This window comes from Parambassis ranga, chromosome 20, assembly GCF_900634625.1.
Source record: "Parambassis ranga chromosome 20, fParRan2.1, whole genome shotgun sequence".
Lineage (NCBI taxonomy): Eukaryota > Metazoa > Chordata > Actinopteri > Ambassidae > Parambassis > Parambassis ranga.
Window position 1 is genome coordinate 12,145,184 of NC_041040.1, and position 26,265 is coordinate 12,171,448.

At 42.1% G+C, this 26,265-nt stretch overlaps 2 protein-coding genes across 2 annotated transcripts; one reads left to right on the forward strand and one right to left on the reverse strand.

Moving 5' to 3' along the window:
- Window positions 1–658: 658 nt before the first annotated feature.
- Window positions 659–13,551, reverse strand: LOC114453031 (fms related receptor tyrosine kinase 3). Its single transcript, XM_028432644.1, has 25 exons — window positions 13,477–13,551; window positions 12,936–13,012; window positions 12,378–12,529; window positions 12,180–12,301; window positions 12,032–12,082; window positions 6,066–6,126; window positions 5,831–5,979; window positions 5,573–5,745; window positions 5,196–5,340; window positions 4,923–5,100; window positions 4,747–4,847; window positions 4,564–4,666; window positions 4,297–4,472; window positions 3,747–3,856; window positions 3,528–3,660; window positions 3,239–3,343; window positions 3,039–3,149; window positions 2,784–2,940; window positions 2,579–2,694; window positions 2,356–2,477; window positions 2,129–2,251; window positions 1,930–2,041; window positions 1,746–1,845; window positions 1,544–1,649; window positions 659–1,461 (listed from the first exon to the last, which is right to left on the reverse strand). Exons 1-25 carry the CDS (start codon window positions 13,484–13,486, stop codon window positions 1,255–1,257), a joined length of 3,000 nt encoding a protein of 999 aa, XP_028288445.1. The 5' UTR covers window positions 13,487–13,551; the 3' UTR covers window positions 659–1,254.
- A 495-nt stretch (window positions 13,552–14,046) lies between these two features.
- pan3 (poly(A) specific ribonuclease subunit PAN3) lies at window positions 14,047–26,264 on the forward strand. The gene is made up of 19 exons (XM_028432645.1): window positions 14,047–14,188; window positions 14,320–14,681; window positions 15,579–15,700; window positions 15,864–15,936; window positions 16,025–16,095; window positions 16,244–16,388; window positions 16,647–16,864; window positions 17,211–17,315; window positions 17,406–17,463; window positions 17,845–18,006; window positions 18,360–18,476; window positions 18,612–18,713; window positions 19,556–19,721; window positions 19,995–20,082; window positions 20,190–20,329; window positions 21,044–21,173; window positions 23,080–23,144; window positions 23,230–23,368; window positions 23,890–26,264. Exons 1-19 carry the CDS (start codon window positions 14,169–14,171, stop codon window positions 24,028–24,030), a joined length of 2,424 nt encoding a protein of 807 aa, XP_028288446.1. The 5' UTR covers window positions 14,047–14,168; the 3' UTR covers window positions 24,031–26,264.
- The last annotated feature ends 1 nt before the right edge of the window (window position 26,265 follows it).

The following is a 26,265-nucleotide window of genomic DNA, read 5'->3' on the forward strand; positions in this document are numbered from 1 at the left end:
TGACTCAGCTTGTAACAATACATGATTTTGTTTGTGACGTTATTGTATTGCCATATTTATTTTGATTATATCAATATTTTTTTAACCATTAAGTTTAATCAAAGGATGAGAGCAGGAACCATATATTGTAATACGATCTTTTTTTTTTTTGAGTATACATGGAGCACCTGGAATGCAAGCAATTTCCCCCTGGGATCAATAAAGTATTCTGATTCTGATAATCACAAAAGCATGTAAGAGAGAGAGAAGCATCTGGGTTATAAAAATTGTAAAGAAGATACCAGGTTAGAGAAACAGAGTATTTTACTTTATGAGTACATGGACCCTCTGGTAAAACCTTGCCCGCGCTCTGGCCACCCCTTGTAAAAAGTCTAGTTCCACCTCTGCTGACAACAAGGGTTAATGCCCTGCTGGACACATGGATCACGGCCTCCCTGTGCTACCTCTGTGTCTAGTTAATATGTTCTCTCTCATTTGATACTGAAAAGAGAAGTTTAATTTTTAGGTGCTGCAAACAAACTCTGAACCACGTTAAGTCAGGATTCACTGAAGACAGTATGAAGGTGCAATAATTTGACAAATGTGGGGAAAAATAGTACAAATACAAAGAAATGGGAATACTTATGGTAATAAAAATGGTATTTGAGACAAGGTGTAGTTGAATTGTGTAATTTTAATAATATATGACCTTTTCAGGTATTTAGAAAAGTACATTTTATTGCAGGTATAATGTTTAAATGTGCAGTGATACAATACAGTGAAAACATACCTGAAAAAATCAAATATTATTGGCATATAACAATGTAATCTTATATTAAAAGTAAAGTAAAAGTACATAATGTAGCTGCTACATGTTGTTTCTTCATTCATAGCTGCCCAATAAAAATTCTGTTTTAACACTGTTCCCTACAGATCACGTCTTTACCCAATGAAGAGGTTCAGGGACACTTTTAAGAGAATTTAAATAATTTAAAGAAAGCATTTGTTTTTGACTTGGACAGAAAATTGAATCGTGATTTTAAAAAAAATCAACTAAATTCTGAGTTTGAAATCAAAATTCTGATAAAAGGTGTTTTACAGTGATCCTCTTCCCCACAGCCTCTGGTTATATATGAATACATGCTACTTAAACCACCTGCTGTATTTGAATAGAATATAAAGCAAGTGCATACTGTATGTAGAGATGCTGTTAATATGAGAATAATGTTAAGTAAATTGGATTAAATGCTCTGAATGTCACCATGTAAGACGTGATCACTCTGTATCAGCTGATGTCTTAATCTCCTCTCCAGCGGCTGCAAAGTTTGGTGTTCCTGTTTCCTTTTCTTCAGTGGCATGGGTTTGACGGTAGTCATTGCCCACCACCATCTTGTTGTCATTTTCTGTCAAGGTGGAAATGTCTGAAATGTCTGCCATATTCTGGTAGTCGCAGGAAGTCTGGTTGGGCATGTTATGGTAGAGCTGAAAGAAAAGGAACTCATGATTCAGGGTTTAGATGTCATAGTGAACTTGATGTAGGTGTTGACATTTTACAGGGCTGTACCTGCTCCTCTCTGTCTGTAAGCTGGTCACACATAAAGGACACCAGCTTGGAGAATGATGGACGGTTGCTGGGATCGAGGGCCCAGCACTTACACATCATCTCATACCTGCAGAGCAAAGTCCAGAGATGAAGACTGGGAGTCAGGACTTAATGTCATGGCGCTAACCTTCTTATGTACCAGAGAAACACTGAGGACACCTACACAGCCACGTTGGCATAGTATGGACGCTCCATCTTAAATCCTCTCTCGATCATTGAATAGAACGTGTGATCCACTTTCATGCCTGGGTATGGAGTGACACCTGCAGACAACAGTTTATTTAAAACAGGACCTGAGTGTGTGCGTCGTCTTTGAAATGCTCCGATTGCTTATCCGTGACAGATACCAAGTGAGAAGATCTCCCAGAGCAGAATGCCATATGCCCAGACGTCACTCTTCATCATGTACACCCCCTCAAAGATGCTCTCCGGTGCCATCCACTTCACTGGTAGACGCACCTGAAACACAGCAAAACCAAGTCAGTGACAAACAAACAACAAAAAAACATCCAAGCCACTGAATCACATGAGAGTAGGATGACATACATTTCCTCTCACAACGTAGTTGGAGTCATTGTCGATGTCACGTGCAAGTCCAAAGTCACCGATTTTCACCAGCCTGCCTTTTGTCACTAACACATTCCGAGCTGCCAGGTCCCGATGGATACACTGCAGACACAGAGAAGCAAGATATTCAACAGGTGTAGACGTATATGTCACTTTATTTTATAATTTAAAACATTGCTGTAGAGTTGTGTAATGTCACTCCTTACATTCTTGGAGGAGAGGAACTCCATTCCTTTGGCCACTTGGAAGGCAAAGCAAAGCAGGTCGTCAAAGGTCAGAGTCTGTGGGTCTTCTGTCTCATCGTTGGTGGTGTTGCAGCTCTCAGGGTCTGCAGATAAACGCAATGCAGATGTTATTCTCAGCTCAGACCTCAGATCTCATTTTCACTTCATCATGCTTCCTCCACTGGCTTTAGGTACAGTTTCAGACCTTCATAGCCGTTTGTGTCATTGGAAGAGGTGAAGGGGAGAAGGGCGATGTCCTCCTGCCCTCTGGTGGTGGAGCCGTACATGGGCACGTAAGTATCCACCGTTACATCTGGCTTACTGTGAAGACATAAAGGTGACGTGAGAGGAATGTGGTACCATGCTATGCTATGTTTGACATTATTGTTTTTTTGCCAACATGGTCCCACCTGGTGTTCTTCCCCAGCTGCAGGTTGTTATAGAGGCTGGTGAAGCATTCCTTGTTGAAAGCATCCACCACTGACTTGTGGTAGAATTCGCTGTTGTTTTTTAAGTAGTTCAGCAGGTCTCCATAACAGCAGTACTGGAAAATCAGGTATATGGGGCCTACATTAGGAAATATAGACAATTATTAGTATCAGTTCTTTATGTAATCATCATGGCAATTGCAAGATGTACCATATCCTACAAATGTATCAACATACCTAGTTCTGTGCATGCACCCAGCAGGTTGACGATGTTGTCATGGTGACCGATGTGAGTCAGCATCTTGAGCTCTGACATCAGAGCCTCCTTCTCCACAGACTGGTGCTTCTCTGCAAACATGAGTCAAACATGAGATGAGCTACTTGAATAACTTCCACACCAGTTGTGCCTTTAACATGTTGTTGTTTTAAACACCAACCCTTAAGCATCTTGACGGCCACCTGCTGTGAAACTCCAGGATTGTTGATGCCATAAGCTGTAGCATGGACGACCATACCAAACGCTCCTGAGCCCAGTTCTTTACCTGGGGAGGAAACATGGATGTTATAGGTGTATGACTTCAGAAGCTAATTACTACAGTATATTTTACATACATTATCATTATTTTTCAAATTCAAGTCAATTGAACTGAAATTAAACCCAGGGTTTTTAGCCCTGGCGCCTGTCAGATATTATTAATTCAAGCACAGAGACAGTGTGATTCATACCCAGTTCCAGGTTCTCCCTGGGAAACTCCCACTTCTTATTGTACTGAAAGTCCTTGAAGTTAATGTAGATGTAATCGTTGTCATTGGGTCCGACCATCTGGAGCATCTGCAGCTGCGGCTGATACTGTGGTTTCTATAAGGAAACACAAAAACTTTGCTCTCATGTCCTCATTTGTGGCATTTGCAGATAATAGGCTGATTAAAGGGAAAATACTGCACCTTCTTCGTGACAAAGTACAGGAGCACCACACTAAGCACTGCCAGAGCCAGCAGCAGAACGATGCTGCCGATCTTCAGCAGCATTGTGCTGCCCTCAGAAGGTACAGCAACTAAAAACAGAGCATTGTACACTGTAAAGAATGGCTGTTAATTTACATCTAAAACAGGTAGGTCATCAACCATCCTTCATACATCTACATCTAAAACATCAACAGTATCATCCAGCACGTTACTCTCCCAGTCCAAATCTACTTATATTGTACAGAAGTAATGTTTGCTGCTTGTCATTCCCAAAAAAGGAAGATTTTTTTAGCTGTGCTGAAAAAAATGTATATTTCTGTGATGTTTTATTGTTAATGCTAATAACCATGCATATATGAAAATAAAATATTTTTCTGAAAAACTGTAGACAAACACATCCTTCGGTCAGTATGCTACTATGAAAAGCACAAAATACTAAATGAATGCTGTATTTATACAAACAGCAGTGAACTGTACAATTTTACGCGTTTTATGATTTGAATGAATTAATTTTCTAGGCAATATCTACCTTTGTAGGCCTCAACTGAAGGTTGTCTAATATTGCGAAATGATTGGCACCAGGTGCCAAGTGGGTTTGTCAGGCAGAACTTCAGAAGGTCTCCATCCAATAAACTTCTGTTAACTGGAATTTTGATCGGCTTGTTACAGATGACATCAGTGTCGTTCCAGGATTCTGTTCCACAGCTGCAGGGACACAAAGAGCAGAAGCTTTGAATGATAATCTGGACTGAAGTTACCTCTGAACTGTGCAGCTGTGAAGGTAAGGTACTCATACCTGACATTGAGTGAAAGGCAAAAAATCCAGGTATATGCTGGTGTAGGACTCACAGTCTCAATGGTGTTCTCACCATTAACCTTGAATTCGAATTTTGGCTCGTCTGAAAAACAAAAGTCAGTGGATTGTAAAAAATTAAAATAATGTTGCAAAAGTAGTTGTCAAAATTAAAAGGTGACCTACCTGCAACACACACTGATATTGCCTTTGTTTGCTTCTGTCCTCCAGCCTCCACGTGTAGCTTGTAACCTCCTGTTTTGAGTGGTTCACACAGCTTCACAGTCCTGAGGAACAACAGCTTTAAATAAACCCTCCACAAGTCTTAAACTGTACACCTCACATCATTTCATTACATTTACCTGTGCTGTGTTACCCACTGGTCCCTGAGGCATTCAGTCACATGTCCATCAGGAGCCTCCCAGCTGCACTGCTGCAGTACAGGGTGGTAGGAAACACTGGCTTGCAAACAGGATTTGGATGCATTTTGGGTTAACATGCTCTTGCTCTCATCCAGCTGGACAGCGAGGAAACCTTCAGCTGAGGAAACACAACAAGATGTGTCAGAGACATACTAAAAAATAAAAAAAATTTATTGACTACACATACAGAAGGTGAAATAAAGCTCGGCTAACCCTGGACATTGATGTAAACAGACTTGGCGATGTTGTTTTGGCTCCTGCAGGTATATGTGCCATTGTCCTCTGCACTGACTGATCTGATGAGCAGGTAGGTCATCAGCCATCCTGCATGGTTGTCTTCATTTATACACAGCTGGAGCTGGAGAAACAAGGTGTGACATTTTAATTTGTGGCTTAAAGGCAATAAATAACACAGCTATTGTCTGGGCACGTGCAGCTTTGTATAAACATTTGTGTTATTTCTGTTTCAGGTAAATCAGAATTATAAACCAATGTGGATTTATGCTCATGGAAACCGCTGCCCTCGTCACCTGATTCAGTTTTACTTATCAAACAGTGCTCGTAATGTAAGAAACATAAGATCACTGCACCTTCTTCTGGTCTTCACATGCTAATGCCTTGGAATCCAGTTTCCTTCCATTCTTCTCCCACTCAGCTGATGGCAGTTTAAAACCTTTTTTTCCACAGCGAAGCAGTAAAGACTGCCCGGGGCTCAGGGTCACATTAGAAACCTCATTACCTCTCATTTCTTTAGTCTGCACGTCTGCAACATATGGTGGGTCCACAAGTCACTTTAAAGTAACTGAGACCTATATGTCATGAATGTTAGGACTATTGTATTTATTTACCATAGTCATACAGTTGGGAGCATTCTTGTCCTTCTGCATTATTTGCACAGCACATCATATGTTCGAGATTTGCTTGAACATAATGAACACTTGATATACTGCTCTCGGACATTCCGTTGTTTGATTCACTTGGTTTTGCCACCTTGTTTCTGAGGAGACACATCGATGATCATATAATCATGCTGTGATATAAAAGACATTTGAACCTGCACAGATCAAATGGATGGTGTCATACCCAGACCAATGTATCGTGGGGGTTGGGGAGCCCTCAGAGATGCACTGAAAACGGGGAGAATTTTTTTTTCCCATGGTTTTTTTATTGAAATTTTTGAGAAGTACAAAACAGAACCCTTTCACAATTATCACACAGTCAAACATAGGATTTCAATAAGTGATCCTTACATTCTCACACCTTACCCACCCCATCCCATCCCACCCGGCCCCAAGCTGTGTTAACTAACAAAGATTTATTTTTCACAAAACAAAAAAAAATAAAAATAAAAAAAATAAAATAAATGAATAGTACTTAAAAAAAAAAAAAAAAAAAAAAGAAAAAAAGAAAAAAAAAAAAAAAAAGGGGGGGGGGGGTGTCCCTCTCAAATCCCATACACAATCAGTGTGAGGAGGAATGTGTAATATTTTAGGTTAGTTTAATGGTGGTTGTAAGATTAGTGAGTCAACATGCAAAAGAAAGGGCTGCCAAAGTGCATCAAATTTGGACACTGCACCCCGCTTGAGGTGTCTTATCCTTTCAAGCTTCGAGAACATTAGAACATCCCTAATCCAGAGAGTATAAGAAGGTGGGTGCTGAGATTTCCAGTGTTTTAAGATTAAACGCCGGGCAATAAGAAAAAGAAATGCAGCAAAGTCTGACTTAGAGTTAGAAAGTTTAATAGTGTTAGGTAGGACCCCAAATAAGGCGGCAACAGGGCATGGGTCTAGGTCTATCTGTAGCACGTCTGAAATAGAAGAAAATATAAGATTCCAGTAGGTATGTAAAGAGGGACATGTCCAGAACATATGTAAGAGTGTACCACGGTAACGGCGACACCTGTCACAAAGTGGGTCAGTGTTGGGGTACACACGGGATAGCTTAGATTTTGTCCAATATATACGGTGTAGTAGCTTACACTGAATGACTCCGTGTCTAGCACATATTGACGATGAATGGACCCGACCGAGAATAGTCCCCCACAAAGGCGTCAGGTCTTTACCTAAATCCTGGGACCAAAGAGCTAAAAGAGTCTCATCAGAGGGGGAGCAAAGAGATAGTAAAACATTATAAAGTGTAGATACAACACCACTCATCATCAGGGGTAACTTAAAAATTCTATCAGTAGGAATATCAGCTGGGATATGTGGAAAATCTTTAAATGTCTTTCTATAAAAGTGTCTCACTTGCAAATACCTGAAAAAGTGAGATTGGGGGAGCTCAAACTTGTCAGATAGCTGTTCAAAGGTAGCAAAGATACCCTCTACAAATAAGTCCCTGACAGTACATATGCCCCTCTCACACCACAGCATAAAAGCACCATCTTGCAATGAAGGAGGAAACAAAGGATTATAACTAATTGGCATACAAAGCGATGGCGTCTTGACCCCTAAATGCTTGCAGAGTTGCTTCCAAATACGTAAAGTGGATGCTACAAGTGTGTTTTTCCCAAATTTAAAGTTAGTTAGAATAGGGGAGCATGTAACTAAGGCACATAAAGTGGTGGGTGCGCATGACAGGGCCTCCAACCGGCACCAGGCAGGTGACGTATCCGAATTTGCTCGCATCCAGTACATAACTATCTGCAAGTTGGCCGCCCAGTAATAGTAAGTAAAATTAGGCAAGGCCATCCCCCCATCTCCCTTAGGCTTCTGCAAGACTGTCTTCCGTAGTCGTGGGACCTTTTTGTTCCAGATAAACTGTAAAATTACAGAGTCTAAGCTATGAAAGAAAGATTTTGGAATAAAAACTGAAATACACTGGAAAAAATAGAGGAATTTAGGGAGAATGTTCATTTTGACTGAATTTATTCTACCTGCTAACGATAGAGGGAGGATCGACCATCGATTAAGATCATCTTTAGTCTGTGCAAGTAGTGTATTAAAGTTCACATCAAAAAGATCTTTATACTTAGGAGTAACTGTGACGCCAAGGTATCTAAAACCATCCTTTGCCACTCTGAATGGAAGCTGTGAAAGTAGATTCATACTGGCAGATTTGTTAACAGGAAAGATTTCACTCTTTTCTAAATTGAGTTTATATCCTGATATTGCACCAAAACAATCTAATGTCTTAAGGATGTTTGGCATAGACTCAAGTGGCTTAGAGACAAATAGAAGAAGATCATCAGCGTACAGAGACACTTTTTGTTGTATACCATGGCGTGAGATTCCCTTGAAAGTCGGCAAAGCACGGAGCGCAATGGCCAGCGGTTCTATTGCCACTGCAAAAAGAAGAGGGGACAGCGGACAGCCCTGTCTGGTGCCCCTATGGAGAGAGAAGTAGTCAGAGAAATTGCCATTAGTGCGTACTGAGGACAGCGGAGAGGAGTAAAGGAGCCGTACCCAGGCTATAAAGCCCTCACCTATACCAAATTCAGAAAGGCAATGAAAAAGATAGGTCCATTCGACTCTATCAAAAGCCTTCTCAGCATCCATGGACACAACCACCTCAGGACATTCCGATGAGCTATTATCATAAATAACATTGAAAAGACGCCGTATATTAAAAAAAGAGTGCCTGTTTTTAATAAAACCTGTTTGGTCTGGGTGTATGATGAAGGGGAGGACAGAGTCCAATCTGAGAGAAAGAGCTTTAGCGAGAATCTTGATATCTGCATTAAGTAATGATATGGGGCGGTATGAGGAGCATAGATTTGAATCTTTGTTTTTCTTAAGTATCAATGAGATAGAAGCTTGCCGTAAAGAAGGGGGCAGAATACCAGATAGTAAAGATTCACGGAGCATATTTAACAGCAGAGGCACAATTTTTGAAGAAAATTTCTTATAGAATTCTATAGGGAGTCCGTCGGGGCCTGGAGATTTCCCAGATTGCATGGCGCAAATAGCCTTTGTGAGTTCCTCTCCAGTGAGCGCTTGGTCAAGAGTCTCTTTTTGGCTGGGCAAGATGGTAGGCATATCTATTTGACTAAAAAAAGATACTAATGTCTGGGGATCTGCATTTTGTTCAGATTTATAGAGAGAGCTATAAAAATCTTTAAAGAGACTATTTATCTCTAAAGGATCAATTGTAAAGCCTGCAGGGGTAGACAATTTAGATATTAGATTAGAAGTTGTGGCCTGTCTCAGCTGATAGGCTAACAGCTTGGAGGGCTTTTCACCATATTCATAGACAGAGTGTCTAAGCTTTAGCAGTTTAGATTCTACTTGTTCTGTGGCTAAAATATCAAACTCAGATTTTAATGTGATTATTTTTTTATATCGCTCCTGGGTGGGGGAGGAGGCGTACTCATCGTCAAGCCTAGCTATTTCAGTAAGAAGCTGACCTTGCCGCTCCCTGCGCTGCTTCTCTTGGGATCCAGAAAAACTTATAATTTGACCCCTGATGTAGGCTTTAAATGTCTCCCAAATCAATGAATGGGATACTCCTAGAGAAACATTGGTGGAAACAAAGAAATCAATTTGGTCTGATATAAAATTAACAAATTTTTCTTCTGAAAGCAAGAGCGAGTTAAAACGCCAGGGAGAACGCAAATTAGGCCTCTCTGGGAAAGAAAGCACAAGGGACACAGGGGCATGGTCAGAGATGACTATAGGATTATATGAGACCGAGCGTATATTGGAAAGTAATTTATCGTCCAACAGAAAAAAATCAATACGTGAGAAAGAGTGATGTACTGGGGAGAAGAATGAAAATTTTTTGGTTTGAGGATATAGAAACCGCCATGGATCACTGACACCATATTCCTCCATCAAAGACCTGATCACATGACTTGATTTAGAGCTGTGGCCGGGTCTAGTGGAGGATCGGTCTAAATCAGGGTTTAAACAACAATTAAAATCACCCCCTAAAATGAGGTGATGGGATTGAAGGTCTGGGATTTCTGAAAAAAGTTTCTGAAAAAAGGACTCATTATCCCAGTTTGGCGCATACACACTGCCCAAAACCACAGGCATATTGTATAACCTGCCTGATACAAAAATATAGCGCCCATTGGGGTCCGCTACAGTGTGGACTGCCTTGAATGAAACTGCCTTATGAATTATAATGGCTGCCCCCCTTGACCTGCCAGAAAAGTTAGAATGATATAGTTGCCCAACCCATTTTCGTCTAAGTTTTGCATGTTCCAAAACTCCCAAATGAGTTTCTTGTAAGAAAGCAATCATGGCATGTAGGCTATGTAAGTGGTTAAGCACCTTATTGCATTTGACAGGTGAGTTCAAGCCCTTAACATTCCAACTCACAAAAGGGAGGCTACCTCCTTGAGTCGAAGAGCCTGTGTCTATAGCCATAGAGAGTCTAACCTAATATCAGTAGTACAGCTTAATACAAACAGAGTTAAGGACTGGAAACAGCCCTAAACCTGGTGATGAAACATGAGGGACCACACAAAGAGGGAGGAGAGGGGAGGGGAAGAGGAAATAAATACATAAATAAGTGAGTAAACAGAAAACAAAAACAAAAAAATGCACAATAGTTATACACAAAAAAAAAATGTTTTGAAAACGCAACAACCACAAGCCTGGTACTCCCCCCAAACAGTTCCCCAAACGAACTGCAGTTAAGAACATTGTGTTACCTTCCAGAACTTCAAGAAGCATCCAATGCTTCAACAGGAACATGTGATATATATCTTCAATGAGACTACTAAAACACAAATAAAATTTAAGTATTGGCAGGACAACAGCTATAACCTACAGATAGCATAGTTTGTCAACAATAAAAAAAAAATGATAAAGGGAAAATATAAGAAAAATAAATAAAAAAGGGAAAACAACGGTTAGCCAATGTCACCTCCATTTATGTCATTTACATAGTTAACTAACTAGAGGGTGATCCATCAAATTTCCGTAATAGCCTACTAGGCCCGTTACCTTACATCAGTCATGGCACTGAGTCCATATGAGCACTATCAGAAGCGCCGTCATTCATCTCTTCAGATGAGTCTCCCCGAGTTGAGGTGTGCCGGCGAACAAAGCGTTCCGCCGCAGCTGGGTCCTCGAATCTGTGCCGATCCCCGTTCTGTAAGGTAATTCTCAGATGGCCTGGGTGAAAGTAACCATAGTCCGCAAATGCAGAGTTCCCACGCAGCAGACGCTTCACACCAGCAAACCCCTCGCGCTTTTTAGACTGGGCAACCGTAAGGTCAGGAAAGATATGCACTCGTTTTCCATCATGTTTCAAAGCATCCCCAATTGCTCTGGCTTTGCGAAGAATAGCAATCCTGTCCCTCTGATATAGCAGTCTTATAATCACTGGGCGCGGTGCATCGCCACCCTTTGGCCCGGGACGTAGCGCTCTATAAGCGTGGTCGACCGCTGGCTCGCGGTCAAGTTCCAAAACATCACATAGCCATTTAGCCAGCCAGTTGCATGCATGTGAGCCTTCCATACCTTCCGCTAAGCCAACCACCCTGATGTTGTGGCGTCTAGATCTGTTGTCAAGCTCCTCACATTTGACTTTCAGTGACGATACCTCGCTGGTCAGAGTGGTAACAGTGGTCTGCAGGTCTTTCACAGAATCCCCGCAGAAAATAGCAGTGTTCTCGAGCTCGACCAGTCGGTTAGCATGAGAATCCAACGTAGCCCGTAGAGTGCTAGTAGATGAGGCTAGCTCGTCTCTCACTGATGTTATTTCAGATCTAAGCGACTCCACCACAGAGTCAATCTTCCCAAATATATCCGTCTTCAAACCGTTCAACAGGTCCGAGAAAGTTGTCACATTTAGAGAATCATCCGTCTGGCTACCGGCTTGGCCATGAGCAGGTTGTTCACCCTCCTTAGCATTGGCAGCCTGTCGTTGCTTCCGCATCATTGTAGCCAAAGAATAAAGTAATAGAACGCCACAAAGAAACAGTAGAAAGGGAACCCAATGTAAAGGAAATAACGTCCACGCGTATATATCCAAAAATGTGTTTTAGTAACCGTAGTAGTATAACAATAATTATCACATGCTCGCGGAGCTCACTTAGCCACGTCTGCCTTGCTCCATAACCCGGAAGTCCCCCCTCAAAAAAAAACGGGGAGAATTTAGTTTGGAATTTAAATTGTCCAGCAACAGCAGTGGTTTCGTGGGACGTTCTAGAAAACATAAAACAATTTGTCTTTCATCAGCATCAGAAGTGATTTGTTTACTGCGTTTAAGAGCGTTGTATTAAAGAGAATGGTCGACACTCACTTGATACATAAAGAGCCACAGTAACTGAAGATCTGGTTGCGTTGTTAGTTTCACAAGACAGTGTGTACTCCCCTGAGTCCTTCTCAGACAGTGGTGATGTGACCATGGAGTCACTTGCATTTCTAGTGGGTAAGAGTTTTTATTTTTTTTAGCTTAGTGACACACAAAACATGTCCAAACACACAGAAATGTACTTACATCGTCATTACTGTGTCTGCTCCTCTGATCCAGTGGCAAACAGAATATCCAGAGGGGCCCTTCAGGGAAATGTTGAGCTTCTTACCCAGGGACACCGCCACACTGACGGGATGGGACGCATTCAGATAGTCAGCTGGCTGAAAACATGTCACCTGAAAAACCAGATACATTATTATTTCTGCAAAACAAGTAAAAACAAAAACCACTACAGACGATTTAAAGGTCAGAGTGTCAGATTTAGTGACATCTGGTGGTGAAGGTTGCAGATTTTCTTTTTGTCTAAATTAAAATGACACAAAATGTCAATGTAATGTCGCCTGTTCTTTTTCTTCCATTTACTTAAAGGGTTTCTTCCTTTAATCGTGACACACTTCTTGAAATGAAACAAGAATATAAAGGGTCAAGTGTGTGCCATTTCCCCGTTTGATGGTGTACAACCTGTTGTTGCTCAGTTTTACTTTCTGCAACTTTACACGAGGCAGTTTCTTAGCAGAGGATGCCATCCAAACCCTGCTTACAAACCTAATGAAATGTTTCTTTGGGTTACAGCATGTTTACCTCATGGGTGGACACACAGGCATCATTCTTCACCCCGTTAGAGCAGAGAGCGCTGACAGCGAACAGCAAGAGAACCCCTAAAACACCAAAAGCAAGCATTGGTATTTATTTTCTGAATAGACCGTACAGTGTGAGCACTATGAATATAATAATAATAATATATATAGTTTTTCCCACTGCTTTATTATTTAAACCAATGCATAAACAAATTATGAAGTAATTCTACACATTTTCAAATATTAATATATATCTAATTATCGTCAAATCATCATACATTTTGAATACACAACACAAACACTATAGTTGTGTTTTTTCTTTTCAAAGGCATCACCCTATATTGATGAACAAATGCCAACCAATCAACACCAGCTGCATCTATAAAGTCCCTCATACTAAACTGTTGAACAAAAGCTGAAATATTAAAAAAATACACAAAGAGTTAGTGATTTAAACTAAACTAAAAACAACAACAAATAACGCATATGATCTATGGATCCTATCAAAATGATTGATTTCACAGTGTCAGTGTCACTTTACTCACACACGATCATTTTCTCTGCTTCTCTCTGTCTTCATCACATATTCATTCCCGTCACAGCGCGAAACTGCTGCGCGAGATTTATGCAAGAAACTTTTAAACAGAGGAAGTATACACATGATGACGGTGTCAGCCACGCCTGGCCTTAAACATGCATAGCTACTGTAAAACCCGCAGAAATACCACACACACAGGTCTATAAACCTGACGTATGTAATTCCTGAAGGGAATGTTGTAACGTGATGGGGAATGAAAAACTGAAATGTAACTAATTTAGGGGAGTTTTGATTGAATCTAAATAATATTTTTGAGAATTTGTAAAAAAAAATAATAAAAAAAAGTATACAAAAAAGAACATTTTTTTTATTTCTTATTTTTTAACTGTTTATAAGACATGTTTCCCGGTTAAACTTGCCATTATGTTTATATCTTTTCTTTCTTCATGTTAATCGCAGTACTTCTCTCCGTTCAGCTTTGTTGTCATTCTTCAGTCAGAAGTTCAATTTGCAGCATGTAAGCTCAGCCAAACGCTGTGTACCCACAATGCAAAGCTATGCTAGCGGCTGTGTAGCAGAGCAGCCTGACTGCGAGCAAAAAACAACAACAGGCTACTTTGCGAAGAAGGCAGCTGCATGGATAGCGACAACAACGACGACCAGGATCTCACATGTGCAATCACAACTCCTTAAGCCAGAATGCAGCTTGGCCTTATAATGTGAGTACTGTGGAGTGTTAATTGTTCTTCACCAGCTGAAGTGATATTTATCCATTCCTTTAAGTGGAAACAGTTTGCAAGCTAGCTGGCTAGCTATCTGCGTCTCTCTATGTTTGAGCGTCTTCCGGCAGCAGTGGCGGCAGCGGCGGTGCCATGAACAGTGGACTCCCACCTTCAGCTGCTCCGCTCGGGGGTGCCGGGGTACCCAGTGTCAAGGTGAAATTTTGCCGATACTACGCGAAGGACAAAACCTGCTTTTATGGAGACGAGTGTCAGTTCCTGCATGAGGATCCGTCCATGGCAAGCCTGTCGCTACACGGCGGTGGCGGTAGCCCCGTCCCGCTATCCATGGCTGGTGGTGGCGGGACGCCAGCGGGGTATTCCCTCGGAGGCTCCGCGACGGCCTGTCCTGGCGGTGCAGGGACCGGTGTGCCCAAGAAGAACGACACACTGGGACCTGCAGGGACGTCTCTGGAGGGGCAGCTGTTAACCAGTAAGTTGCGGCACGACGAGGCCATATGGAGGAGTTTACGGTTGGGCCTTCTGGCGCTTTGTTATAATTTAGCCCGAGGATTCACCGAGGCCTCTTAACCCCAAACATCGTGGTTCGGGTTTACGAGTCAGACGCAACCCAGCGCCATAACGTGCAGCTAGCACACGCTGGCCTCTTGTGATTCGTGAACAGTTTTGTCGTCTTAGGTCGTATTAACAAACCAACAGCACAAGTACACCAGTAGCCTGCTGCAGCCCACAGCGAGGAGGCCTGCTGTTTTTGTATGACAGCTGTGTGAGTGGGCAGAAATCCTTTACCCACAAACATTAGCTGCTGCAGCTATTAGCATGTTAGCAATAGCTAACCTCGCGTTAAATTGATTGCTTATACTTCATTACATTTGGCTTTAGGAGATGTGGTAACAGTTTCACTGCTAGTGGCGTTAGTTAAGTTAAATGCTGATTGTGTGAAGTGTAGTGTAGTGTAGTGTAGTTGCTCATGTGCAAGTGTAATGTTTGCTAACATTAGCATACATTCGCTAGCTGTTCATGAGGCTTTGTTTTGCTTTGGGTGGTCGTGTTTTTTCAGCGTAAACAAACAGCCAGTAGCGAACATTAACTTGTTACTTAAGCGTTAAAAGTTGACCATGTTAACACCAAATGCACAGACACCAGACAGTGAGTTAAGAGTTTGTTGCTAGAAGATAATCACAGTACCAATCTTCTGTAGTAGCTCACTTTGTAGTTGTGAACTGTTGACATGTTTTGTGTCAGCCCATTGGCTGAAGGAAAGCAGTGCAGCAGCACATACCTGAGATTTGTGTTTCTGCACAGAATTTTCTGACAGGGACATCTTGCTTCAGTCAGTGTTTCCTAAAGTCTTTTTTGTCTTCCACAGTCCCGGGGATGGAGGGTGCAACCCTGAGCGATGCCAATCTTACAAACTCTTACTTCAGCAGCAGCTTTATTGGGGTCAATGGGTTTGGAAGCCCAGCAGAGTCTAAATACTCAATGATGCAGGTACAAAAAAAACAAGCTGTTTTTGGTATAAAGTAACAGCCTGACAGAGACTTTGTGGAGTAAATATGTACAGTTTATCACAGTGTAACATTGTGTTGACAAACATAAATGTATAGTAGAGTGGCTTGTGTAACACTTCTGCTCTTTATGCTGCCCTGTTTAGCGGATGACTACCAGCAGCAGTTCTCCCAGTCTTCTCAATGATGGTGCCAAGAACTTCAGCCACAGCACTCATGGTAAGTCAGTCAGATCTCTGTGAGGCAGATGTCAGCACCTCTACAGTGAAGACACCAATTTGAATTTCTAATATCTAATCCTTCACAGATCCGGTGAACTCCCCAACGTCCTCACTGTTCAGTGATTTTGGTGCTCTTAGCATTTCCCAAAGGAGAAAGGTGAACACAAACATCAAACGCCTGTTAAGTTCCATAGTCTTTGAACCTAACAAGATCAACAGTCAATTTAAACTTCATCTTTATTTGCTTAAATAGGAGTGGTATTGCTTTTTTGGTCATTCTTATGTGTTAATACTTGTACTATCAGGCTCCTAACCCGGCAGCAACTGAGTTCATCCCTAAAGGAGCTCCACGCATGGCCACCATGACACAGTCCACTGTCCAGGCCTTCCCCTCCCCTCTCTTCGCACATCCTGGTCTCAGCAGCTCCACAGCTGCAGCTCTGGCTCCAGGTGAGGTGTTTTTTCTGTAGAAATCACCCTGTTCTCCTGTGCACTCTGCTTTCAGTGCAAATCTTTTTTTTGTTTTCTTTCTTTAATTTTGATATTGTGTAACTCAGCAGTTGTTGGAATTCCCTGTTTTGTAAAGCACTATGTTCTGCTGTGAAACAAAACCTTTACTGTTCCTCCCATCTTATATATCTTCATTTGTTTATTTTTGTAGCCAGGGAAATAAACATGTTGTAACTTCCTTTTTATCTCCACTTTCAGGTATGTCATTGTCTGCGGGGTCCTCGCCTCTCCACTCCCCAAAAATCACGCCGCACACCTCACCCGCTCCTCGTCGGCGCAGCCACACCCCAAACCCTGCCAACTACATGGTGCCCACCACCGCGTCTGACCAGGGCACACACATAATCCAGAAAGAGACTGTAGGGGGGACCACATACTTTTACACAGACAACACCCCAGCACCAATGGCTGGGATGGTACGTATGTTGCAAAGCCTCTTCGAGTAAAGGACTGTTGAATCTGTATGTATGGAGTTTTATTGGTGAGGTGTTGAAAGTGACTAAAAATCACGTGTATTGCTGAAATTTTCAGTCATAAATATAGATGCTTGTAATCTACATTAGGCAATTGCAGTGTATTTATTTATTCAGTGTTATTGTGGCTGGTGGGGGTGTCGTTGGGATACTTAATTTAGATACTGTTGAGGTTCGTCTTTTGACGTTCATTTGCATAGCTCTATGTTTCCCTGTTGACAGTGGTATAATCACTCTGGTTTTCATTTCTCAATAAATAGGAAGCTCTGTGTGTCTGGTTTCATTGCAGGTGTTTCCTACCTACCATATCTATCCCCCCACTGCGCCCCATGTGGCTTACATGCAGCCGAAAGCCAATGCCCCGTCCTTCTTCATGGCTGACGAGCTCCGACAGGTATTGCCCAGTTGCCCTTCTCCTTTTTCACCAAACAACACCGTCTCTGGAGACAAAGTCTGATATCGTGCCCTCTTGTTCCTCCGCCAGGAGTTGATAAACCGACACCTGATAACCATGGCCCAAATTGACCACTCAGAGAACCCAGGTAAAGCATTGACTCTGTGGGGACAACACATGGTTGTTGGTAATTCAGCTATGTGTGCAGCAAAATGGGGCCTTGTTTCAAAGTTTTGTTGTTGGTGTTTGTAAGTAAACAGACCATATGCTGGTTTGTTGTAGAGTTTATTTTATGATGTTAGGTCAAAAGCGTGCCGTTTGTGGTTTCTGTGGGTCTCAGTTTCAATTACCTACATGTGTTGTTTCTGTCAGTTGCTATGGCTTAAAGCTCTGAGCTGTCAAATTACGTTATGGGGAAAGCAACAAATCCTACACAGAAAAACACGAGAATATGAAATCTTCTGTGTGATATTTATGGAATGTGTATCATGTGCTTCATTGTTTTATTAACCATTTGTGTGTTTGGCAGACGTACCATCTGAGGTGGACAGTTACCACAGCCTGTTCCCCCTTGAGCCTCTTCCCCCGCCTAACCGCATGCAGAAGACCAGCAACTTTAGCTACATCACTTCCTGCTACAAAGCCGTGAACAGCAAGGATGATCTGCCTTACTGCCTAAGAAGGATACATGGTAAGAAATGTGTTGACCAGAAACAGTTCGTCTTTCAAAGAAGCACATAACAAAAATAACAGTAATGACTAACAAGGCACTCGGGTATCAAATCTTGGCTGAGAAAATGGTGATCGAAGTGTTAAATTACATTTCTCTTAACTTTGTGTACCTTTCCAGAAGAAAGAACTTAAGAACTTAATTGTTTTTGTTGATCGGTGCAGCCATGCAGATCCCGTTTATTTCCCTAGAATAAACGAGAAACACCAGGGCTGTGATACTGCTGTTGCAGTTAAATGTGGCTCTAATTAAGTTATAGTTCTCTTTATGTTGTATTTTTAATGTCCATATTTGTGTCTTTTTAATGTGGCCAGGTTTCCGTCTCGTTAACACAAAGTGCATGATGCTGGTGGATATGTGGAAGAAGATTCAGCACTCAAACTCTGTGACGCTGAGGGAGGTCTTCACCACAAAGGCCTTCGGAGACCACTGTAAGTGTGTGAGCTGATAGGGTAACCAGTTAGCTGATAAGCATTGAAAACTTGCAGTTTTGATATCTCCATAGATGGCAAATATGCACACTTCATGGAAACTAACTTTAGTCCATTCCTTTTTTTTCCCTTCAGCGTTGGTGTTCTCGTATGACTTCCATGCAGGTGCAGAAACGATGTTTAGTAGGCACTTCAATGACCCAGCAGCAGACTCGTACTTCACCAAGAGGAAGTGGGGTAAGGTTATCGTCCCCCCCCTCTCTCCCTTCATCACTCTAAATAGACCCAGCACCACCTCAGACACCCCTCCACTTCACACATTTGTGTTGTTTTTTTACTTGTTTGGTAATTAGGTCATTGCCTACTTGGGTGTGTGTTCTCACATCTGCATTTGTTCACATGACACCACTTGATAGCTTAGATATAAAATATAAATATAACTTGGTTTGATTAAATCATTTCTAAACATTTGAAGGAGTAAAACAACCTGGTGTTTGTGTGTTTTTGTGAGAAATGGTGGGCTGGAGGAAACTGTGGCTGAAACTGATCCTATGGCAGGTGCTGCTGTCAGCCTACCTAGAGAAATGACAAACAGGGGAAGCAAAACCATTCAGACCTTGGACTTTGATAAAAACACGGACAAAAAAAACGTAATGCCTGCATTGCTTCGCAACAAGTAGTTTTCAGAGAAACATACTAAAAAAAACCTCAAAGCACTGGTTGAAGTTGTCCTATTGTGTTTCTTTCTGGAATGGACTTCTGAGAAAAACTTTTTTTTCCTCTGGCGTGTTCACATTGTGGTTTTCATTGTTCAGTATACACACTCACACTGTTGTCTGGTTGACATTAGCCAGTGTCTGCATGTTAGGGTAGTGGTATATGTTACAGAAAGTTTGCAGGTTGTTTAGAGATATAAACATAACTTCTGGTACAAGTTGCAGAGTAGGCATTTTTTGACACATGCGTGTCCTGAAGATAAGATCACCAAGGAGGTGGATGTTGCAGGTTTAGTGTGTTTTTTAAGGTAATACTGAGCCAACTGCCTGCTTTTGTGTGATAAAGCATGTTTTCACGTGCAGGGCAACATGAACCTCCCCCACCGCGGCAGCACGCTGGTCTGCTCCCAGAGTCTCTGATTTGGGCCTACATTGTCCAGCTCAGCTCAGCCCTGCGCACCATCCACACGGCCGGCCTGGCCTGTCGTGTTATGGAACCCAGCAAGATTCTCATCACAGGCAAGACCAGGTAAACCCACAATCGCATCAGTGGACATTCATTCATCGCTCAAGGTGGTTCGATGAATTCTGCTCATAAAGACTGTCACATAATACACTCAGATGGCTGCATGCAGAAGAGTTCATTTATGAATTCAGAGCATGTGGAAATGACTAACTGTAAAAATTAAAAGCAGAAGACGGAGAGTATTTTCAGTCAAGGCTTCTTTTTTCACAACCGTGTGGTTTTGTACACTCAACATAGACATGCACACAGAGTAATGATGGTCTCTTATCTCTGCAGGTTAAGGGTAAACTGTGTAGGGGTGTTTGATGTCTTAACATTTGACAACAGTCAGACCAATCATCTTGCCCTGATGCCACAGTACCAGGTACTTTTTTAATGTATTCGGTTTGTGGTTAATTTCGAACATTACATTTCAAACATTATTTCCTTTTCTTTATTTTTTGAAATGTATGTGTTTTTTTGTTTCTGTAGCAAGCAGATCTAGTGTCTCTGGGCAAGGTGGTGCTGGCCTTGGCATGCAACTCCCTGGCTGGGATTCAGAGGGAGAACCTGCAGAAGGCCATGGAGCTGGTGTCTATCAATTACTCTTCAGACCTCAAGAACCTCATTCTGTAAGATCAACACTTTTATTTAGTGCGATCACATACCACTTTTGGGACCTGTTTACTCAACAGTAAACTAAAACCTAGAATTTTCTGTTACCATTCCCATATCCATATGTTGTCAGTTGAGTATATCAGTTTGCCTCTTCTGCAAGAAACTTTCCTTCCCCGCAGCTTGAAGTCCCATGTTTGCACAAATCACACTATGGATGAACACATTTTGTTCAGAAGTCAGAGGACTGTAATAGAATCATCATCATCATCATGTTTCAACAGATGCTGGCATATTAAATGTCTCAATTTAGTGTCACCAGCAACATGTTCTGTATTTAATAATTGATGGGGCTCAAACTGCAAAAACTGGTGCGTGGCCTTCAGTCATATGTAACATCTTAAAAACTGCATTGCTCAGCTTTCCAAAGTGATGTGATAACATGTTAGCTGACTTCACATGGGGGTTTATGTGTGGTTGTGTGATGTGATATTCACCTGTTTAATACAATATCACATAAACATGCCAGGCCTCACAGAGCTGTTGTAGCATACCCGCTAAGTTTGTTGCAGACATGCTGACATTGCTCTATGAGCTTACATATGAACTTGGTTTAGCTAACCATTGAGCTTCAAGTAAACATTCTGTAAAGGTTTACTGTTGGTGAGATTATTGAGTTTGTTGCAGAGCAGAATTGAGCTCACCTGACCCTGACCTGTGTTTGTGTGCAGGTATCTGCTGACTGAACAGTCTCGCCTGCGCAGCGTCAATGACATTATGCCGATGATTGGAGCCCGATTCTACACGCAACTGGATGCTTCACAGATGCGGAATGATGTCATTGAAGAGGACCTGGCCAAGGTAACGTAAAGGCTCATGTTTAGAAACATCGGCAAAAACAATATTGCTTAAGAACATGTATGTTTCGGTTGTGGTCTTGTGCGGCAGAAATGACACTGGCTCAGTACATTAAGAGGGAAGTTGTGTGTACACAGGATGTGTGGTGTATGGTCGGGTATGCAGTTTTGTCTTGCAAGTGTGAATGTGTGAAACTGACCTAAACCTTACTTGTTTTTCTTCTTGTTTGTGCTCCCACTTCTTCTCCCATTCTTCAGTCTACCTATCAACTAAACCAAGCACATGTATTTGATTGACACACAGCGGGCCACAGTACATTTTATCAACACAATTGTGTAAATAGTTTTCAGCAACGCGTCAACCCAGAAGACACATACCTGGTGGTGTGTGTCTTCTGTGGTGGTGTGTATTTATTGCTGACTGAATGTACACACACACACACACACAGAGTGGTAGCAGTGTTGGTGATCTGGCTGGCGAGTCGTCTCGCTTGGGGAGCTCATTATTTGTATGCAGCATGTGAATGTGTTCACATTAGGGGGAAGGATTTCACGTAAAATGCAGATCTGCCTGTGTGGCTACATCATTGCAACACGGCTGCTTGGCTGTGGTTTGCATTCAGTATGTTTACGTGCACGCATATATGCTGAATTAGATAGTTGGTCATGTGAGCAGAATATTACATACTAGGCCTTGCTCTGGAAAGATTGCCTTATCCCACATGTACAGTATATATGATAATGCGTTGGAGAAAAGAAAAAAACACTGTTTTCTTATGCACTTGATGAAGATGATTAGGGGGATTTTTTTTTTAACTGCATGTTCAAATAAGAGTGTCATTGTGGTATTTTTATAGCTGTCTGTTAGACACATCTGTGTGCCTGTTTGTGGTCAGTCAAGTGGTAAACAAACTTACCAGTAGTTTGCAAACAAGAGACACGACGATGCAGGCCTAAAAACTAAAGTCCACATTTCGGGTGAAATTCTTTGATATCAATAGGTTTTTTTTGGAGAATATTGCCATGAAAACTTTTTCCAGAATGTAATTGAGAGACACAGTAATTGTTACTTGAAGAACTTGTGTGGTGTCATTAAGTAACCATTCTGTATTTAGCCAACTAGTGTTTCCTCTCAGTTTACTTGGATGAAGTGGTGAAGGTTTGTAACTGCAGAAAACAAACCAATTAATATTTTGGAAGAAGCCCCCCTCCCCACTATTGATTTGACAGGTTCTCAATCATTTTCACTTTGTCCAACAGGACAAACAGGGTGAGACAGGCAGAGAGGAGGAAGAGAAAGGAGAGGCAGTAAATTATATTTGCAGACATGAAGGTGAGCTATAGCTATTTGACATGGAGTCTCCTGCAGAGGCAAATTCAGCAGCAGCGCAGCGGAAGACAGAGCGCTCTGACCTAAACATCGGAAATGTGTCTGCTCACAAAAACTTAAAAAATGAAGCTTCTGCTTAACTGTAGAGGGGGGGGGGTGTCCTCTGGAACCTACCAGAAAACAGTCTAGTGCCATGTATGTATAGAAAGTCAAGTGACGGGTTTCAGTTTTCGACTTCCCTGCAGAGATGACTAGTCTTAGTATTTTAAAGGAGGAATTGTCACTCTTCTTATAAGAACCGTTTGTGGATTCATCAATCAGTTCCTCTTTTTGTGCATTAGGTCGTTTCATTGTATGCATGTATTTGTCCCTCAGCCTGTATTCCAGCTGCACAGGTGGTAAAATCAGATTCACAGCAGTGTTATGGTGCCACTGTACGTTCAGAAACATTTGTATCTTCAGCTGAACAGTCTTCATCACTTGTCTCGTTTGTTCTGTTTGTGCAAATCTGTTCAGAATTTATGTCCCCAAAAAAAGGTTTTTGACTGATGAATAAAATCATCATTTGCTTATCTTTCAGGAGGTGCAAAATGGCCGTCTCTTTCGCCTATTGGCCAAACTTGGCACCATAAATGAGCGGCCAGAGTAAGTAATGCTTAGATGAAGTATTATCACTGTGTGTGTGTGATGTGTGTTTCTCTTACCACTCTCTTGATGTTTTGTGAATCAGGTTTCAGAAGGACCCGACGTGGTCAGAGACCGGCGACCGCTACCTGTTGAAGCTTTTCCGGGATCACCTGTTTCACCAGGTGACAGAAGCAGGGATGCCCTGGATTGACCTCAGCCACATTGTTTCCTGCCTCAACAAAGTTAGTGAGAGTTCTTCTTTGTTCTAGATGACACTTGAACATAAGGAACTGTGTAACGATAATTATAGTTAGTGGCCTGTGCTTATGCTTCATGCACCCCATGCTTTTACCAGCTGACTGTAGAAAAGAGTAAAAGTAGGTCTGATTTCTGGCCTCCCTCCATCGAGACATTTGGTGTTCGGTTAGCAGCTGGCCTAACACAGACACAGTGGAGAGATAAAATCTCATTTCTGCAGACAGTTTCCAATAATAATCATATGCACACCATATTACAGTGCATCATATCTACACATAATCTTTAACTTCCTTTATCGCAAGTTGCTGTTGTTTATTCTTACTTTAGTAGTTCCTCTTGTCACTCTGTGAGCCATTGTTTTAGTAAAATGTTTTTATAAATCAGCAGAGATGGGCATGAAGCAGAAAACAGTGAACATGAACAGTGAATTTTAGAATTAACTGTCTCTTTAATTCACATATTTTCTGCCGTTACCTTTTTAATGTATTATCCTGTGTTTAATCAGCTGGACGCGGGTGTTCCTGAGAAGATCAGCCTGGTGTCTCGGGATGAGAAAAGTGTCCTGGTTGTGACCTACTCTGACCTGAAGCGCTGCTTCGACAGTACCTTCCAGGAGCTGCAGGCTGCTGCCTCTGGCTCCCTGTAGCACCCTCTTCGGGCCCGGGTTGGGGCTGCCCAGACCTGGAGCGCACTATTGCACTACAGCGGAGGACCAGGCTCACAGAGATGACATCAGCATGGCGAAGGCAGCGAGGCAGGGCTTCGTGAACCTCAGTCACATACACTGACCCTGTCCACCAGGAAGGCTTTCTAAAGTGTATTTTTTTTTAGTTTTCCTAAACCCCACGGCTGAAAATCGAAATACAAAAGGAAAAAAAAACGAATGAGGACAATATGGAGGCTATGACGAATGACTGACGACTTTTTTTAGATTTGGGGAACAAAACAAAAACGTGAGATTTTGGAACTTTTTTCCTGCTTTTATTGTTTATTTCTACAGTTGGGGTTTATTTTTTGAGGACAATGCACTAAGATTTTAATTTTTTTGTTAATTTTTGTTATTTTTATGAATATGTGTGAGTGGCCTACAGGGTGCATAGAGAGTCACACACACACGGACTTCAATACAAGAGCAGAATCAGAATTAAACGACAGGAAAAGAAATCCAGCTTTCTATTGACTTGCATCTCTACTGGTTGGAGACCGCACCCCTTCATTCTGACGCACTAGGAGACAGGACACACCACTCAAGGCTTTCAGTGGGGTGGGATGGGATGGCACCCGTTTCATGAAATAGGTCACCCCCCCACCTTTGCCTTGGTTGTTGGTTCCTCTTGAGAAAGGACAAACCACTTGGGTGGGTGGGAAGGGTTAAACTGATAAATGTGGATCTCTCTTGTGTTTTAGTTCAGGAGAGTTTGGAACGTCGGGCTTATACATATGGGTGGGCTAGCATGGTCTAGGATTTGAGATCTGTGGGTACAAATGTGGTTTCTGCTGGCACTGAAGAAGGGGTGTCTTCTCCTGATGCTGTCTACCAAGTGTTTGTTACATATGCAGCAACCAGCCTTTGGTTAATGGACACTATTGTGACATCAACTGCTCAAGGATGGGTCATTTTGGTTCTGCTGTCCAGCACTTAGGTGTAGCCCGTGGGTGGGGCTTCTGTTGAGGTGGAGCCACAGCTGCCTCTTTGTGGAATGTCCTTTTGTTCCCGCCCGTCCTCTCACTCTGTGTCCCTTATCTGTCTCCTTTTTACTCTCTTCTTCACTTCCAAACTCTTTGTCCCCTTCGGGGGTCTGGGCCCCTCAACTTTTGAGAAAAAAAAGATGCTTTTTGTGACTTTTTTCCAGCTGCTTTTTCTCTTTGCTCAGCTGTTGTGCAGAAATGCATGATGGGAAAATGGGAGGGCAACACTTTTTTTTGCCTCAATTCTGCTCTTTTTTTATTCTGTGGACCAATTCCAGCAGGGGTTTAGGTAAAAAGGGGAAGGGATGGAGGGCAAAGAAGGATAGGAACAGGGCACCAACTGTAATTTGTTTTGACTTTTTAAGATCATAACACACATGTGCTGGAGACATAGCAGTGGCTGTTGCACTCACTCGGATGGTTTGGATTTCTCTCAGGATGACGAACAGCTGGAGGGGCCCAATGATTGAATGTGTTTGGCTGTCATTGGCCGCCCCCTGTCCAGTCAGATAAATGAGCTACAGTGGAGTGGGCTGGACGTCTTCAGATGGAGGTTTTAGGAAGTTGACTAAAGTTTGTCGATCATGCTGCAAGGGTTTGCCCTGAAGCACAGATCAATTTTCAGTTGATAATTTAAAACCTTGAATTGACTGAACTTGGTGCAAATAAACCCAAAAACATGCCAGATCACTGTTCTTAGTTCCTCTGCCTTTGTCTTGTTGAGACTTTTAAACAGCAAGATCATACTGTCAATTTAAGACAGTTCATAATCAAGTCTTGGCTTCAGACGGCCTTACATGAACTTTGTGAAATTGTCCTGGAAGTTGACGGTCTGTTCTTGGGGGCAACGACCCTGCAGGGAGCTGGTTGTGTTAGATCATGTACTACTTCCTCTGTTTTAGTGAAATGAACCGACAAAAACATTTTTGGTGAATGTGGTGCTTTAGAAAAACCCTCAAAACAGACACACACTTTCAAACACATAATTGCCCTGCCAGTGCTCATATCACTGTATTCCACACATAATGATACACAAACACACAGTCACACTCCAGTTAATTAGTGACAACTTCTCCTCAACACACCTACAATCACCATCTTAGTATGTTTTATGCCCCTCTTGTGTTCTTGTCTCAAATTTTGCAATATTTGTGTGTACAGCAGTATTTTAATAAAGAATACCAAAACTGAC